This window comes from Cebus imitator, unplaced genomic scaffold (assembly GCF_001604975.1).
Source record: "Cebus imitator isolate Cc_AM_T3 unplaced genomic scaffold, Cebus_imitator-1.0 Scaffold238, whole genome shotgun sequence".
Taxonomy (NCBI): domain Eukaryota; kingdom Metazoa; phylum Chordata; class Mammalia; order Primates; family Cebidae; genus Cebus; species Cebus imitator.
In genome coordinates, this window is record NW_016107553.1 from 2,488,710 (window position 1) to 2,503,518 (window position 14,809).

Below are 14,809 nucleotides of genomic sequence, written 5' to 3' on the forward strand. Positions count from 1 at the left end.
GCAGGCCCATGGCACTCAGTTTATATATGACATTTGTTTATAATAATAGTATCATTTACTGAGTGCTTTTTATACACCTGATACCATGCCAAAGACATTAAGTAAATTACCCCGTTTAATTCTCACACTAACCAGATACATTTTACCCCGATTTACAGATGAGGTAACTAAGTTTAGAGGTTAGGCAATTCGTAAGACTGTACAATTTAAGTGGTGGAGCTGGAATTCTAGGCCTGGTCTGTCTGACTCTTAAGCCTTTGTATGTTCTCTAGAGCATTTTGCTTCACTGTCACTTAATTATATCTGGCTGATGAACATATGGGTGGAATGAATTCCAAATGTTCACTTTTAAGGTAGTTTGGAACTAGAAAGACATTTCCCTGAAGAGATAATGTTGCAAATATGGCTGGTTGTTAGGGGCTGAGAAAAATCTACTGAAGCTCCAATGGAGCTGAACTACATCAGTTTCTTACTGTAACTTGTAACAATGGAATCTCTCTCAGTAGAAAGCAGTCTGCAGAAATTATTCCCCTTCCTTCCCATCTCAAAAAGAATTCCTTCTTCCTTTCCTTCCACTGTGTCCTCAGTGGTAGTCAATGTCCTCAGTGGTACAGGCAGAGAGAGGCATCTGCTTCAGTGCCCAAAGCAGAGGTGGAAGGTTCAGTGGGAGCTCCTAAACCTGCTCCATGCTCTGGAGGAGTGGAAGGGAACACAGGACCTTCACAGGAAAGTGGGTAATACGCTTGTTTCATGAACAGTTAAGGTAGGGTGAGCAATAAGAACTCTGGGATGAGGCAATGTGGGAGGAAAAGGAATCTCTACTGGCAGCAGGTGCTTTGCAGCTTTGTGGCTGCACCCTGGGGGCAATGTTCCCAGTTGGGGCTGTGTGTAAGATCCATAGTCTCTACCACCTTGTGCTGCACTGTAAGTAACAGTATTCTCTGAGGGCCTGGGCCTGTTTAGTTTCCTAACTAACATAAATAGTTATATCATGTACTTATTTTTCCTATTTCCAAAGTACTTGGTATACAAGTATTGATCATTCTATTCTACAGAAAAATAATTACTCTATAATTCTATTTTATATATATACACACATATATATATACTTTTTTTTCTGAGACCAAGTCTTGCTCTTGTCACCCAGGCTGGAGTGCAATGGCACAAACTCAGCTCACTGAAACCTCTGCCTCCCAGGTTCAAGTGATTCTCCTGCCTCAGCCTCCTAGTAACTGGGATTATAGGCATGTGCCACCACACCTGGCTAATTTTTGTATTTTTAGTAGAGACGGAGTTTCACCATGTTGGTCAGGCTAGTCTTGAACTCCTGACCTCAGGTGATCTGCCTGCCTCGGCCTCCCAAAGTGCTGGGATTATAGGCATGAGCCACCACATCTGCCTTAATTCTATTATATTTTAATACTAAAGAAGTCTTGCATTAAAATTGGGCTAAAAACCAGATTTTGCCATTCACATTCACTATAAAGACATTTTATAATAACATTTCAAGTGAATTTTAAAAAGTCACAAATTACAACAATCCCGTGAGGAAAAACAACAACAAAAGTCAGAAAAGCATTGAGATTTTTTTCAAAGAGCCCACCACTTACTGAAACTAAATCTAAAGGTGTTTGTCCTTCCTGATTTTTAAGAGTAGGATCAGCTCCATGGGCTAGCAACAAAGCACAAAGCTGTGTTCGTCCCTTTTGGGCTGCTTCGTGCAACGGTGTGAAAGCCCATTTGTCCGTGGCATTGACACATGCATTATACTTTATAAGTAGAGCTGCTACATCTACATGCTGTAAAAGAAAATACCTGTCACAGTTTGAAATATTATTTTGTCACACTTTACTTCTTAAGAAAAAACTAGCTATGTACCTACTTCCACATTTTCAAACTTTGGAAAGGAAAATAAAAACTCTTTCTCCCCAACATCACAACTTATGGGTAGCTGATTAAAAATTACAGTGGACATTTCAGTAACTTGAGGAACTATCCAGAAAAGAGTTAAGAATTCTATATAGCAGGAATTTAAACTAATGACTTTAATAATTTCTAATTTATTCAATATTGTAACTACTAAACATCAATTTAAAAAGCAGCAATGTTCCTCAATTATTCAAACTATACCATTGAAGAACTATGTATAATTTTGAATGTAACATTCAGGACTATGATAAGTCAGGAACAATACATCTGAATCTATACAGATTTCATCAACCCCATTGGTGTTCCAGTGGATTTTCTGGGCACCAACAAATAAATACGATCACCAACATCTCACTGAAAATAAGAGACAGGTGTTAAGAAAGATAATAAAACAACAACACACTGCGTATCACACAGCAAGCTTACAACAGATTCAGAACTGAAATTTGGAAGTTAAAATTTAACTTCTTTAACTCTCCCATTTACTTCTCTGTAAAATGAGAACATCAAACTAAATTCCATTTGAACTTCAACACTGACTTTCACTTTAAAATTCCACAATTTTTTAAAGGTAACACAGAAGAACTTACCCCATAAGATGCTGCATTATGTAAAGGAATAAGTCCTCCTTTGTCTTGGGCATTCACATCAGCTCCATGTTGTAACAAATACTCTGCAACTTCTAAATTATTATAACCAGCTAATTTAGAAAAGGAGTAAAATTATTTTACTTGTTTTTTCTTTTTTTAGTACTATGTCATAATACATCTAGTTACATAAAAAAGTCACATATATGTGTATATATCTATATCTATATCTATACATATTTATAAGGCATAGACATTACTGAAAAGATAAAAAAAAAGATATCTTGTATAAATCTGAAATACCTCATTGGACTCTATTAACAATTTGCCTTCTGGAAAACATTTCCCCCGGCCTCAAGTTGGAAGCTTATCATATTATCTATTAGTTTTGTAGGTCCCCAAAATTAGAATAACTGATTTGTTTGTATTTTTCCTATTAAAACCTTCCTACCAAAGTCTCTGCCTTCATGGTTGTTACATACAACTTCTTGAACTCAGGTACACAGGTCTCAAGTGCTGCAAGTCAAAGGTCTGCAATCACATACAAGTCAAACCAGACTGGGTCTCAGAGCCCTCTTCCCCAGAAGGCCACAAGAACATGCTTTTTTGCTAGAGAGAGCTCAGAGGTACACACCTCTGCAAGTCTGGTAAAGGAACTTATGCGTTCTACCCAACTTATGTACTCTACCATGGCTTTAGCCATCAAATAAGACTTATTTCTATTTTAGTTTTATTCTTTTGCTAAAGGATTTAAAGCAAAAGAATTTTAAAAGATCCGGTAAAAAAGAATAAAACTATAAAACCACCATAAAATATTACACTAATCTAAAAGTCTTTCTAGGTCTCAAGGGATGGTATTTAACACTGCAAAAGTGGACAGAAATATTTTGTGCAAATTATTTGACTTAAAAAGACAACCTGGACACAGATATTAATGTTAAGAGTTCTAGATAAGCTACAAGAAAAATAAAAGCTAACATAAATATGCACAGCACAATTTCCAATTAGAGGTCAAGTCATATTTTGTCTTGCATGGACTAGAAACTCCTGATAGCCAGTGGAAGTAAAGCTTTTTCTCACCATGTTAGCATTTGTGGCTTATCACTTCCAGAATACTTGAAAGACATATAGAGTAATTGGATCTCTTGGACAGTGAGGTTTCAACTTACATGGAGTGAGAATTTAAAGGTAAGAATCATATATAACACCAAATTATAATACAAGACTGAAATGAACGGAATAGATTTCCATCTCCCATGTTACACAAAGTAGCAGAAATATTCGCATGATTTTTTCTTTCTTTTTAAACCATGTATATTTAGATAAACCTGTATGAGTCCACTGGGCCTGTGATGGAACTTCACTGAGGTATTAGCTGTAGCTCAGTGATTTTTAATGGTTTATTCCCTAACATCTGTAATGCAGCTGAAAAAGCTGTACTGAAACCATAATATATTGTATATCTGTGCTAAAAACAAAGGTACACTGTGCTAGTTTTATGAGTGAAAACTTACAACAAATGTTTTAAATGAATTGTACCCCACCCCCAAATTCTTATGTTGAAGCCCTAACCCCAGTACCTTAGAATGTGACTGTATTTGGAGACAGTGCCTTCCTAAAGAGCTAAAATTTGGGTGGGCTTGAATATAATCTGACTGGTTTCCTTAAAAATAGAGAAGACTAGAACGTATAGAAAGAGGCCCATGTTCCAGGAAGGACACAGTGAGAAGGTAGACATCTTTAAGCCAAGAGGGTGCTTCAGAAGAGACCAACCCTGCCAACACCTTGAACTTGGAATCCTAGCCTCCAGAACTGTGAGAAAACAAATTTCTGTTGTAGCCACCCCATGGTATTTTGTTACAGGAACTCTTGCAAACCAAAACAACAAATAACTTGGGTGAGAGGTTTATGTAACTTCTGAGAATTTAAATTTTATTTTATTTTCCTGCTTGTGCTTAGCAGCTATCATCAGGAAGAATAGAAAGCTTTAGCTTTCCATAAGGAAGGCTGGCTCAAGTAGGCATATTTTTCAAAACTTGTTTACCAAAGATGATACAAATAAAATGATGATCTGGAATAATGATCCCAAAGCACATGGAGTCTGGCAGAGCCTACTTCAATTGTTCTTACTGAATTTAACATACTCATAATAAAGTGAACCGGAACTCAGCTAATAGCTTCAAGTATGATTGTCTTGTACAAACATACTAAAGGGTGTAATGGTGGCATTAGAAGATATTTGATTTTAATTGTATTTATTTTTTGAGAGAGGGTTTCGTTTTGTTGCCCAGGCTGGAGTATAGTGGCACAATCAAGGCTCACTGCAGTGACCTCCTGGGATCAATCTTCCCACATCAGCCTCCTGAATAGCTGGTACTACAGGTTTGCACCACCACTCCTGGCTAATTTTTATATTTATTTTTAGTAGAGATGGCATTTTGCCATGTGTTGCCCTCAAACTCCTGGGCTCAAGCAATCCTCCTGCCTTGGCCTCATAAAGTATTGAGATTACAGATATGAGCTACCATATTTGGCCTAATTTGAATTTTTCAAGTTTAGTAACAGAAAATATTTTACCTGGGTAAAATGAATCTCAGGTGTTACCAGCCTAAATCTGTGAAACTCCCTTCACTTACCTGCTAAATGTAAAGGTGTTGAATGTCGGCCTTGGGTATCACGGCAGTTTACATTATCAGGTGAAGACAACTTCTTCACTCTGGCTAAACATCCCTTCTTGGCAGCATCTAGCAAAGCTGCATCTCCCCTAAGCAGATCTTGAATATCTGTATCTCCATCTTTAACAAGATCCAAAGGAGTATTTCCATCCCTGTTTTTCTTTGTAGGGTCTGCACCATGCTAGGCACGTGAAAAACAGAAAAAAAGGTGGAAATGGCTTAAATGTACCTTTGGTCGATGAGAAAATAGTCAATGTAACCATACCAAAGAAAAACTAAATTTATATTGAGACTCTACCTTAAAGGTTAACATTGCTATTAATGTTTACTTTATACACAGAATTACAATAAAAAGAATACAGAGGCAGTTAAATATTACTTCGTTTCTCTAATGCATCAATGTTAAAATTTTAAACTACATTCAAAATAAAGTAATATTTCTTTAAAAATTAACTTTCATGTTATACCATTTTTACTTTTCATGAACATTTAAATAAAGTATAAATCTCTGTATTCTTGGTATTGTAAAATATCCACTGGTATCTGTATTGAACCAGTATCATTCATTTTATCAATGCTAAATAAATCTGCCTTTTAAGTACATACTTCATCAAATATTTTTAGGTTAAAGTACTAAAGAGGAAAAATAAAAATAGTAACAGAACTATCACATATTAGTTGGCTGTAGACAAAAATAACTCTAGGTGCTGGTAAACATACTTGTGGATTAAAATATAAAATAATGTTTATGACATTTATTCTAAAATCTAGCTACTGAATTAGATAACATTCCTTCCCATTGCTTAATAGTTTAAGTGTATACTAGTATTATTTAAAAAATCATAAACATATTCTATGTAATTCATACTATTTACAGTAAGTAATTAAATATACCTGGAGCAGAAGTTTGCAAATTTCATATTTTCCTTTTGCTGCTGCTTCATGTAAAGGTGTAAATTTCCATAAATCAGCTACATTAACCACTGCTCCATGTTTAACAAGAAGTTCTGCAACTTCATAATGTCCGTAAGAACATGCATTGTGCAAAGGTACAAGGCCTCTGAAAAGTAATAAATGAACAATAATGCCCCAGAAGAACATTTTAATTTAAATAATTGTATATAACTGATGAAAGATAATTCTTGAACTACCTGAGACATTATACTGATTATACTTTGTAAAACCTAAATCTATTTAAGGCAGAAATAAGTTCTTTTTTGGTGAGTCAGTGGAGAACATTTAAAAAATGTTTTAAATGTAGAGACTATAACCATCCATATATGCAACATCTAAAATTGTTTATTTTTAGTAAAAAATACTTCAAGATAAACTGGAAGAATTCAAAAATCCTCCATGAAAACTGAAAAGTTTACTACATTAAAAATCACTATCACACTAATACTGTAATCTCCTTGGCCATTATAAAATTCCCATGCATTATGCCAGTGAAGTCTTTATATGAATGTTAACCATATAATATCTTAATTGAAATTAAGAAGCTCTATTTAATACTTAAGCCAATGTTAGGAAACAGATTTCCTTGAAAAATAACACATAACATATTTCCAGGTTTTCCTAAAAACGTCAGGTAAAAGTAAGGAAGAGAGTCCGTGACAATCATTAGTATTTACCCTTTATCTTTAGCATGCACATCAGCTCCGTGCTGTAGCAGATATTCCACCACGGACACTCTGTTATACCCAGCTGCAAAATGAAGTGGTGTAGACTGACGCCCTTCAATGTCTCTGCAGTTGACACTCTGAACAGTACACAGTTTCTGTAGGACAAAACATATATGATACTATATCTACATATTCCAGGAATTTTCAAAATGTCTGATTTATTTTCTTGTCTCTTTAGTATTCTTATTTCATCATATCATTTACTGGGAATCCCTCTGGTCCTCTCATCTATGCCTTTTGTGTTTGAGATACAGTTTCACTCTCTTGCCTAGGCTGGGGCACAGTGGCACAATCTCAGCTCACCATAACCTCCACCTACTGGGTTCAAGCAATTTTTCTGCCTCAGCCTCCTGAGTAGTGGGGACTACAGGTGCGTGCCACCACACCCAGCTGATTTTTGTATTTTTAGTAGAGATGGGGTTTCACCATGTTGGCCAGGCTAGTCTTGAACTCCTGACCTCAAGGGATCCTCCCACCTTGGCCTTCCAAATGTTAGGATTACAGGTGTGGGCCACTGTGCCTAGCCTCATGTATGCCTTTATATTCTACTTTTCCTAAAGCTAAAGGGTACATTTTATCATTACCACTACTATATGTGTACATGTAAACTAAGTGCCAATCATTAGCAAGTGTAACTTTCATTTTGTGGCAAATACACACGGGGTACATGAGATTACTGTAGTATCAGCATTACCGAGGGGCTTATTAAGAATTCAGAATCTCAGGTTTCTATCCACTGAGTCAGAATTTGCACTTGAACAAGATCACTAGATAATATGTAAACACATTAAAGTTTGAAAAGTATTCCTTTAGAGCAGTGGTTCTCAAACTTTAATGTGCATTGGTTCCAACCCTCAAATTTTCAGTATAACTGTGATAGAGCCTAAAAATCTTCACTTCTAACAAATTATTGGGTGATGCTGATGCTGGTGGTTCAAGAACCATACCACACTATATGGAATGAAATAACTAATAGAATGCTGATGGTTAGGCTGGGTGTGGTGGCTCACGCCTGTAATCACAGCACTTTGGGAGGCTAAGGCAGGCTCATCACTTGAGGTCAGGAGTTCGAGACCAGCCTGGCTAAAATGGGCAGTCTCAACTACTTGGGAGACTGAGACAGAAGAACTGCTTGAACCTGGGAGACAGAGGAGGCTGCACTGAGCCAAGATCATACCATTGCAGTGAAAGACTGTCTTCAAAAAAAAAAAAAAAAAAAAAAGAATGCTGACGGTTATATACAGCCCTGGGGAGAATTAAGAAAATAGTCTATTTTCTGTGTTCTTTGGTTCAGATGAGGAAGTGTAGTTATGAAAATCATTAAAGTTTGGGGAAGAAAAGGAACACAGATAATAAATCAGAGTGATTAAAGAGTGAAAAGGATATTAGGCTGGGCAAGATGGTTCACGCCTATAATCCTAGCACTTTTGGAGGCCGAGGATCACCTAGGGTCAGGCGTTCAAGACCAGCTTGGCCAACATGGTGAAATCCCATCTCTACTGAAACTACAAAAAACTAGCTGGGTGTGGTGGCAGGTGCCTGTAATCCCAGCTACCTGGGAGGCTGAGGCAGGAGAATTGCTTGAGCCTGAATGATGGAGGCTGCAGTGGGCCGAGATCGTGCCATTGCACTCCAGCACGGGCAACAAGAGTGAAACTCTATCTCAAACAAACAAACAAAAAGAATATATCCATATTAGTAAAAACTCCTTCCCCCTTTTTACTATCCTACCCCCAAAAGCAGGGATAACCTCAGTTCAATAAAATAAAGGAGCCTGCTATCAGTGGATTGACCTCAAGGGGTTTAATCACTACACTGGTAAAGCTCTTCTGTGCTTCCCAAATAAGAGCTGGCTAGATATATAGATTCAAGGTCCCATTCAAGAAATGGTATTTCAGTGGGTCTCAAGTCAGGTCCCTACCAAACCTAGCAACACCTGGTACACATGTTAAAAAATATTCATTTCCATTAACATATTCATTTTTTAACATGTATACCAGGTGTTGCTAGGTTTGGTAGTTATCACAGGACATTCTACTCTTTACCTCTCAGTTTAATTTTGCCCACTCTGAGACAGGTTTTCTAGTGGCAGGTGTCAAATAAAGTATCCAGTCTGGGGGATTATCAGTAAACAAACACAACTGAGCACAGTAGTTAAGTGTTCATTAGATAATACGCAGATGTTCTTATCCCAGTGATTTGTACAAAGCCATCTGTCTAGAGGTAGGTAAGAAGTAGAATGGCTGATGGAGATAAATGTCCATCAAGTGATTTAAAAAGCAGAGGGGAGGGAAGACAGCCTGACGCCTATCACAGGTTTTCCTGAATCCAATGGCATTATTGTGTTCTCTAAGTCCATTTCCCGCCCTCAACTTCATTTCCTCTTTATCTATCCCCTCCTCTAGACTCCTTCTACCTTTATAAAAACAAAGTTTAGTTTTTAACATGCTTGCTAAATATAGTTTTATGTTCCTTAATATATGTAAGAGAATGAGCATTTAAAATTCTGTATCTCTCCCTGTCCACACACCCCCCCCCAAAAAAAAATCAGTTAATTGCCTTAAACTTAATTTTCATGTCTCTTGAAAAATCAGTTCACAACCTTTTAGCTCAAGTGATTTGTATTTCCAGAAGTCAATAGCAATAGAAACAAAACCCTTTCAATATCCTATTAGCCTCCTACTTAAGGAAATGAGAATAATGAGGATCAAAGTAAAACATGTCAAATAATAAAACTGCATGATAGCTGCATTTTTCTGTGAGAGATGAACTTAAAAAACAAATCTGAAGTTATCTGAGATGTCTATACTGTCTATGCAGATAAAGCAACAGAAGAGGATCACATAATTTGTAGAAAGCTCTTCATTTAAAAGGGGAGTGAATAAATTCCCTGAGAGCTCTAGTTCAGAAGGGAACAATATTTGTATTTCTTCCTCAGAAAATCTAAAATTATTGACTTTGTGAGTGGGTCTGTTTAGGATTTAGAACATTCTACAGGAACATAATGAAATTGCCAGGGTATGGTGGCTCATGTTTATAATCCCAGCACTTTGGGAGGCTGAGGTAGGAGGATTGCTTGAGCCCAGGAGTTTGGGACCAGCCTGGGTACATAGTGAGACTTTGTCTCGACAAGAAAAAAATCAAGAAAATTAGCTGGGCATGGTGGCATGCACCTGTAGTACCAGCTACTTGGGAGGCTGAAGTCAGGAGGATCACTTGAGCCCAGAAGATGAAGGTTACAGTAAGCCAAGATAGCACCACTGTGCTCCAGCCTGAGCAGCAGACCCTGTCTCCCCGCCTACCCCCCACCAAAGAAATATAATGAAATTACTTCAAATAGCTACTTCTGCCATGAATTAAATGAACAAATTTAACTTTCTATAAAACCTATTACCTGTTAATATCCTCTCAAACAGGATCAAGACTGTTTTGAAAAAGTCTCCAAAGGGGAAGTGGAAGAAATACAAGGCTTGCCTCCCCTACTAGCTTTGGAAATTAAAATAACACTATTGCATTACTGAAAAATTATTTAATTCATGAAGAATGGTTAAATTTTAATTTATATTAAATTCTAAAACAGTCTCACCCTCTCAAAATGTTAGGCCTTTGAGTTTACACAATTTCTGCAGGTAATAGAAATATCTGAGATAGATAGTAAGATATTACATACTTACTTTTTTCTTTCTTTTCTTTCTTTGACGGAGTCTCACTCTGTCACCCAGGCTGGAGTGCAATGGCACAATCTCAGCTCACTGCCTGTCTCCCAGGTTCAATCAATTCTCCTGCCTCACCCTCTGAAGTAGCTGGGATTACAGGCCCCCCCACCCCCAACACTTCTGGCTAATTTCTCTCTCTCTCAAGATGGGGTTTTGCTATGTTGGCCAGGCTGGTCACAAACTCCTAACCTCAGGTGATCCACTCACCTCCACCTACCAAAGTGCTGGGATTATAGGTGTGAGCCACTGCACCGGCCTTACATACATACTTCTACAGTAAGAGTCAAACAGTAAGGAAGGGTTACTCTGGGGAAGGCTCTAGTCGGAGAAACATGCAAGAGCTGAAGTTGGCAGCTCTGAGAAAGAGCTGTATTTATTACTGTACTAAACCCTGAATCCCTAGAGGTAGAGGGGACAAAGAAATGAAAAACTCAGAAGAAATCTATAGACAAAAGTCATACACTGTTTTTCTACCTTCTTGTTTTATGTGTCATATGTAAACAGTAATATTCACTAATTTGATATACTTTATTCTGTTAAAGGTACAAATTAATAGGTTCTTTAAGCAAAACCCATTTGTTATTACCTGAATTTATTTATATTTGTGAATGTAGTATTTACTGGGATGTGTGTGAAACTGAAGTCTTTTTCTTTCATTACCTAATGCTCCTTATTTGTAAAAAAAAAAAAAAAAAAAAATTAGATTATATTATTGACCTTTTAAAACAAGGCACACACAAATAAACCAGGCTCTTCATTAAAACAGTACAGATTCATTAACAATGTCAAGATAAAAACCCAAAGTTAACAAAAATGTAACATTGTATCTTACTTTTACAGTTTCCACATCTCCAGCCTTTGCAGCTTCCAGCAATTGTCTGTCTGCCTCTGAATTACCTAATGAGATACCCTCTAAAAAAGAGAGAGAGAGAAAGAGTGACTAACCTCTATTTGGAAGATGGGACCAAGCTTTATGGAAGGCATCTCATTAGAAAGCAAAGTTCCTTAACAATTTGGTAGATTATGTAGGAAATCTCCATGGTAGTGAGGGGTGGGGGTTGAGGAGGGAAAAATAAGATTCTCTTAAAAGTCTTTGAAATACAATCCATATAAGCAAATATGTAAATGTGTACAATGATTATAAAATGTGATTTAAGCAATATAAAGAACATAAAGTAGATGACTAAAGATGGCCTACTCTGTAAGAAAGCCATTTGGAATGGTGCAAAAGTATTAAATTAAGAGAGCAACCAGAAATCTAACTGTGGTTCTGTCATTAATTAGCTATCTGAACTGGAGCAAGTCACTGGAACTTCCTGGGCCTCACATTTTTTTTAGTTCTAAAGACGTAAAGTAGACTACAACAAATGTAACATCATTTCCAGGTCTGAAATTCTATGTTTACAGCAGCTCATTTAAAGTGTCAGACAAGGAAAACATCTACCTTGCACCTTAGAACAAAATAAACTCCAGATGGATTAAAGACATAAGAGACATAAGTATGAAAAATTAAGCCTTAAAAATACTAGAAGAAAATGGAATATTTTCATAATATGAAATAAAAAAGCTTCTTAGAACAATACATCAAAGGCAGCATCGGCCGGGCACGGTGGCTCACACCTGTTATCCCAGCACTTTGGGAGGCTGAGGCGGGCAAATCACGAAGTCAAGAGATTGAGACCATCCTGGCCAACATAGTGAAACCCTGTCTCTACTAAACCCTGTCTCTACTACCGGTGGCACGCGCTGGTAGTCTCAGGCAGAATTGCTTGAACCCGGGAGGTGGAGGTTGCAGTGAGCTGAGGTCGCGCCACTGCACTCCAGCCTGGTGCCTGGTGATGGAGTGAGACTCTGTCTCAAAAAAAAAAAAAAGGGTAGCATCAAAAAAAGAAAATTGGTATTTAGAAAAATATGTAAGACAATAACAGCATTAAACAACAACAAAATGGAAAAAAAATCATACTTAACATGCACCTTTAAAGAGAATATATTTGAGGCTGTAGTGAGTTGAGATTGCATTCCAGCCTCAGTAACAAGAGAGAAACTCTGTCTCAAATAAAATAAAGTAAAATAAAATAGGCCAGGCATGGTGGCTCCTACCTGTAATCCCAGCACTTTGGGAGGCCAAGACAGGTGGATCACCTCAGGTCAGGAGTTTGAAACCAGCTGGCCAACATGGAGAAACCTCATCTCTACTAAAAATACAAAAATTGGCTGGGCATGGTAGTGAGCATCTGTAATCCCAGCTACCTGGAACTGAGGCAGGAAAATTGCTTGAACTCGGGAGGCAGAGGTTGCAGTCAGCCGAGATTGTGCCACTGCACTCCAGCCTTGGTGACAAGAGCGCAACTCCGTCTCAATGTATACATATACACACACACATATATGTTATGTGTGTGTGCGTACATATACACACACATATACATGTGTGTATATGTATGTGTATATATGTATATACACACACATATACACATGTGTGTATAGGTACATATATGTGCATATATACATATACATGCATGTATATATGTGCATATATACATATACATACATGTGCATATATACGTGTGTATATATGTGCATATATACGTGTGTATATATGTGCATATATATACATGTGTGTATATATGTGCATATATATACATGTGTGTATATATGTGCATATATATACATGTGTGTATATATGTGCATATATATACATGTGTGTATAGGTATACACACACACATACACACACACACACACATATATATATATATATATATATATATATAAAATTTAATATATAAGGTGTTCTCAGGAGTACTTTGGAAGGCTTCAACAAATGAGCTAAAGACATGAACACATACAAAAAAAGAGACATGGTTGGCTGGGCTTGTGGCTCACACCCATAATCCCAGCACTTGGGGAGAATGAGGTGGCAAATTCCTTGAGGTCTGAAGTTGGAGACCAGACTGGCCAACATGGTGAAACTCCATCTCTACTAAAAATACAAAAATCAGGTGCATGCCTGTAATCCCAGCTACTCAGGAGGGTGAGGCACTAGAACTTCTTGAATCTGGGAGGCTGAGGTTGCAGTGCATCAAGATTGCAGCACTGTACTCCAGCCTGGGCAACAGAGTGAGACTCCATCTCAAAAATAAATGAAAAAGGAAGGAAGGAAGGAAGGAAAAAAAGAAATGGGCAATAAACACATTAAAAATTAAGTTCAGATTTACTCATAATCAGAAATGCAAATCAAAATATCATTTTTTTCCCATCTGCTAGTAGGCAGAGAGGAAATGAAGAGCTACACTGATGGGACTTTTATAGTTAGCATTAAAATCTATTACTTCTGTAATTCACACATGCACATTCACTCAAGGAAAATATTAAGAATTGTAATATCTAATGCTGACAGAAAACGGGTGCTTCAAATACTCTTACTGTGACTGTAAAATGGTAAATACCAGCTTCCTATTAATAGAAAATGATTTCACAATTAAATGCTACCCTTTGACCTGGAAATTCCACTTCAATAATTTATTGTAAGAAACTAGTTACAAAGGCAAGTAAAAGCCATACGCAATGGTAATTGGTATAAAACTGTTCTACAGGTTGGCTGGTGATAGAAACTAAATACATTCTATTACTAGCCAACTGAATAGGACCAGTGTTATTAACCCCAAAACTGACAATGAAATGAATGTGTGATGTGTGGGGGAGGTAATGGGAATCTTGAAAGCAGTCTTGTAGTTCACAGTTTTGGCAGATTCCAAGAGGCTGTTATCAATCTGCCTTTATCTGTTCAAGCAGTGTTTCTCAAAACATGGTTCCCAGACCAAAGGCATAAAGATCATCAGACTGACTGTTAAAGACAGAAAATCTTGATCTATTACATGTTTCTCGACTGAGCTTTTAGATGTCAAAACTACTGTATTAAATTCTAATAAAAGTAGAGATTTAGACAAAAATACTTTAAAATTTATGGGACCATATCTCTAGGTTGAAATGTTTCATCAATGCCAAGTGTGTAGACATTTGATTAAATCTTTTAAAATGTAATGAATATGAGTGTATTCAGCTGTTAAAGGTTTTAATAAGTCAAATAGTTGGCTACCTTATACAAACTCTACCTGCCTTGAATATGTAGGATCTAAAAATTCCTTTCTTTAAAAATAAATAACAACTATTTTATCTTACTCTTATAACTTTCTCAATAAAAACTTGAGAGCTATCTATTTAA

At 36.9% G+C, this 14,809-nt stretch overlaps 1 protein-coding gene across 2 annotated transcripts in view; it reads right to left on the minus strand.

Annotated features, from left to right (window-relative positions):
• TNKS2 (tankyrase 2) overlaps positions 1-14,809 on the minus strand; it is a 65,487-nt gene that overhangs the window by 16,862 nt on the left and 33,816 nt on the right. The window contains exons 13-18 of one of the 2 annotated variants that reach the window (XM_017498210.2): positions 11,422-11,501; positions 6,823-6,968; positions 6,086-6,251; positions 5,153-5,372; positions 2,520-2,629; positions 1,611-1,799 (exon numbers count right to left, since the gene is read on the minus strand). In XM_017498210.2, coding sequence (XP_017353699.1) covers positions 1,611-1,799; positions 2,520-2,629; positions 5,153-5,372; positions 6,086-6,251; positions 6,823-6,968; positions 11,422-11,501 — 911 coding nt within the window. The remainder of the gene's footprint in view (positions 1-1,610; positions 1,800-2,519; positions 2,630-5,152; positions 5,373-6,085; positions 6,252-6,822; positions 6,969-11,421; positions 11,502-14,809) is intronic. The other variant, XM_017498211.2, reaches the window with a different exon arrangement.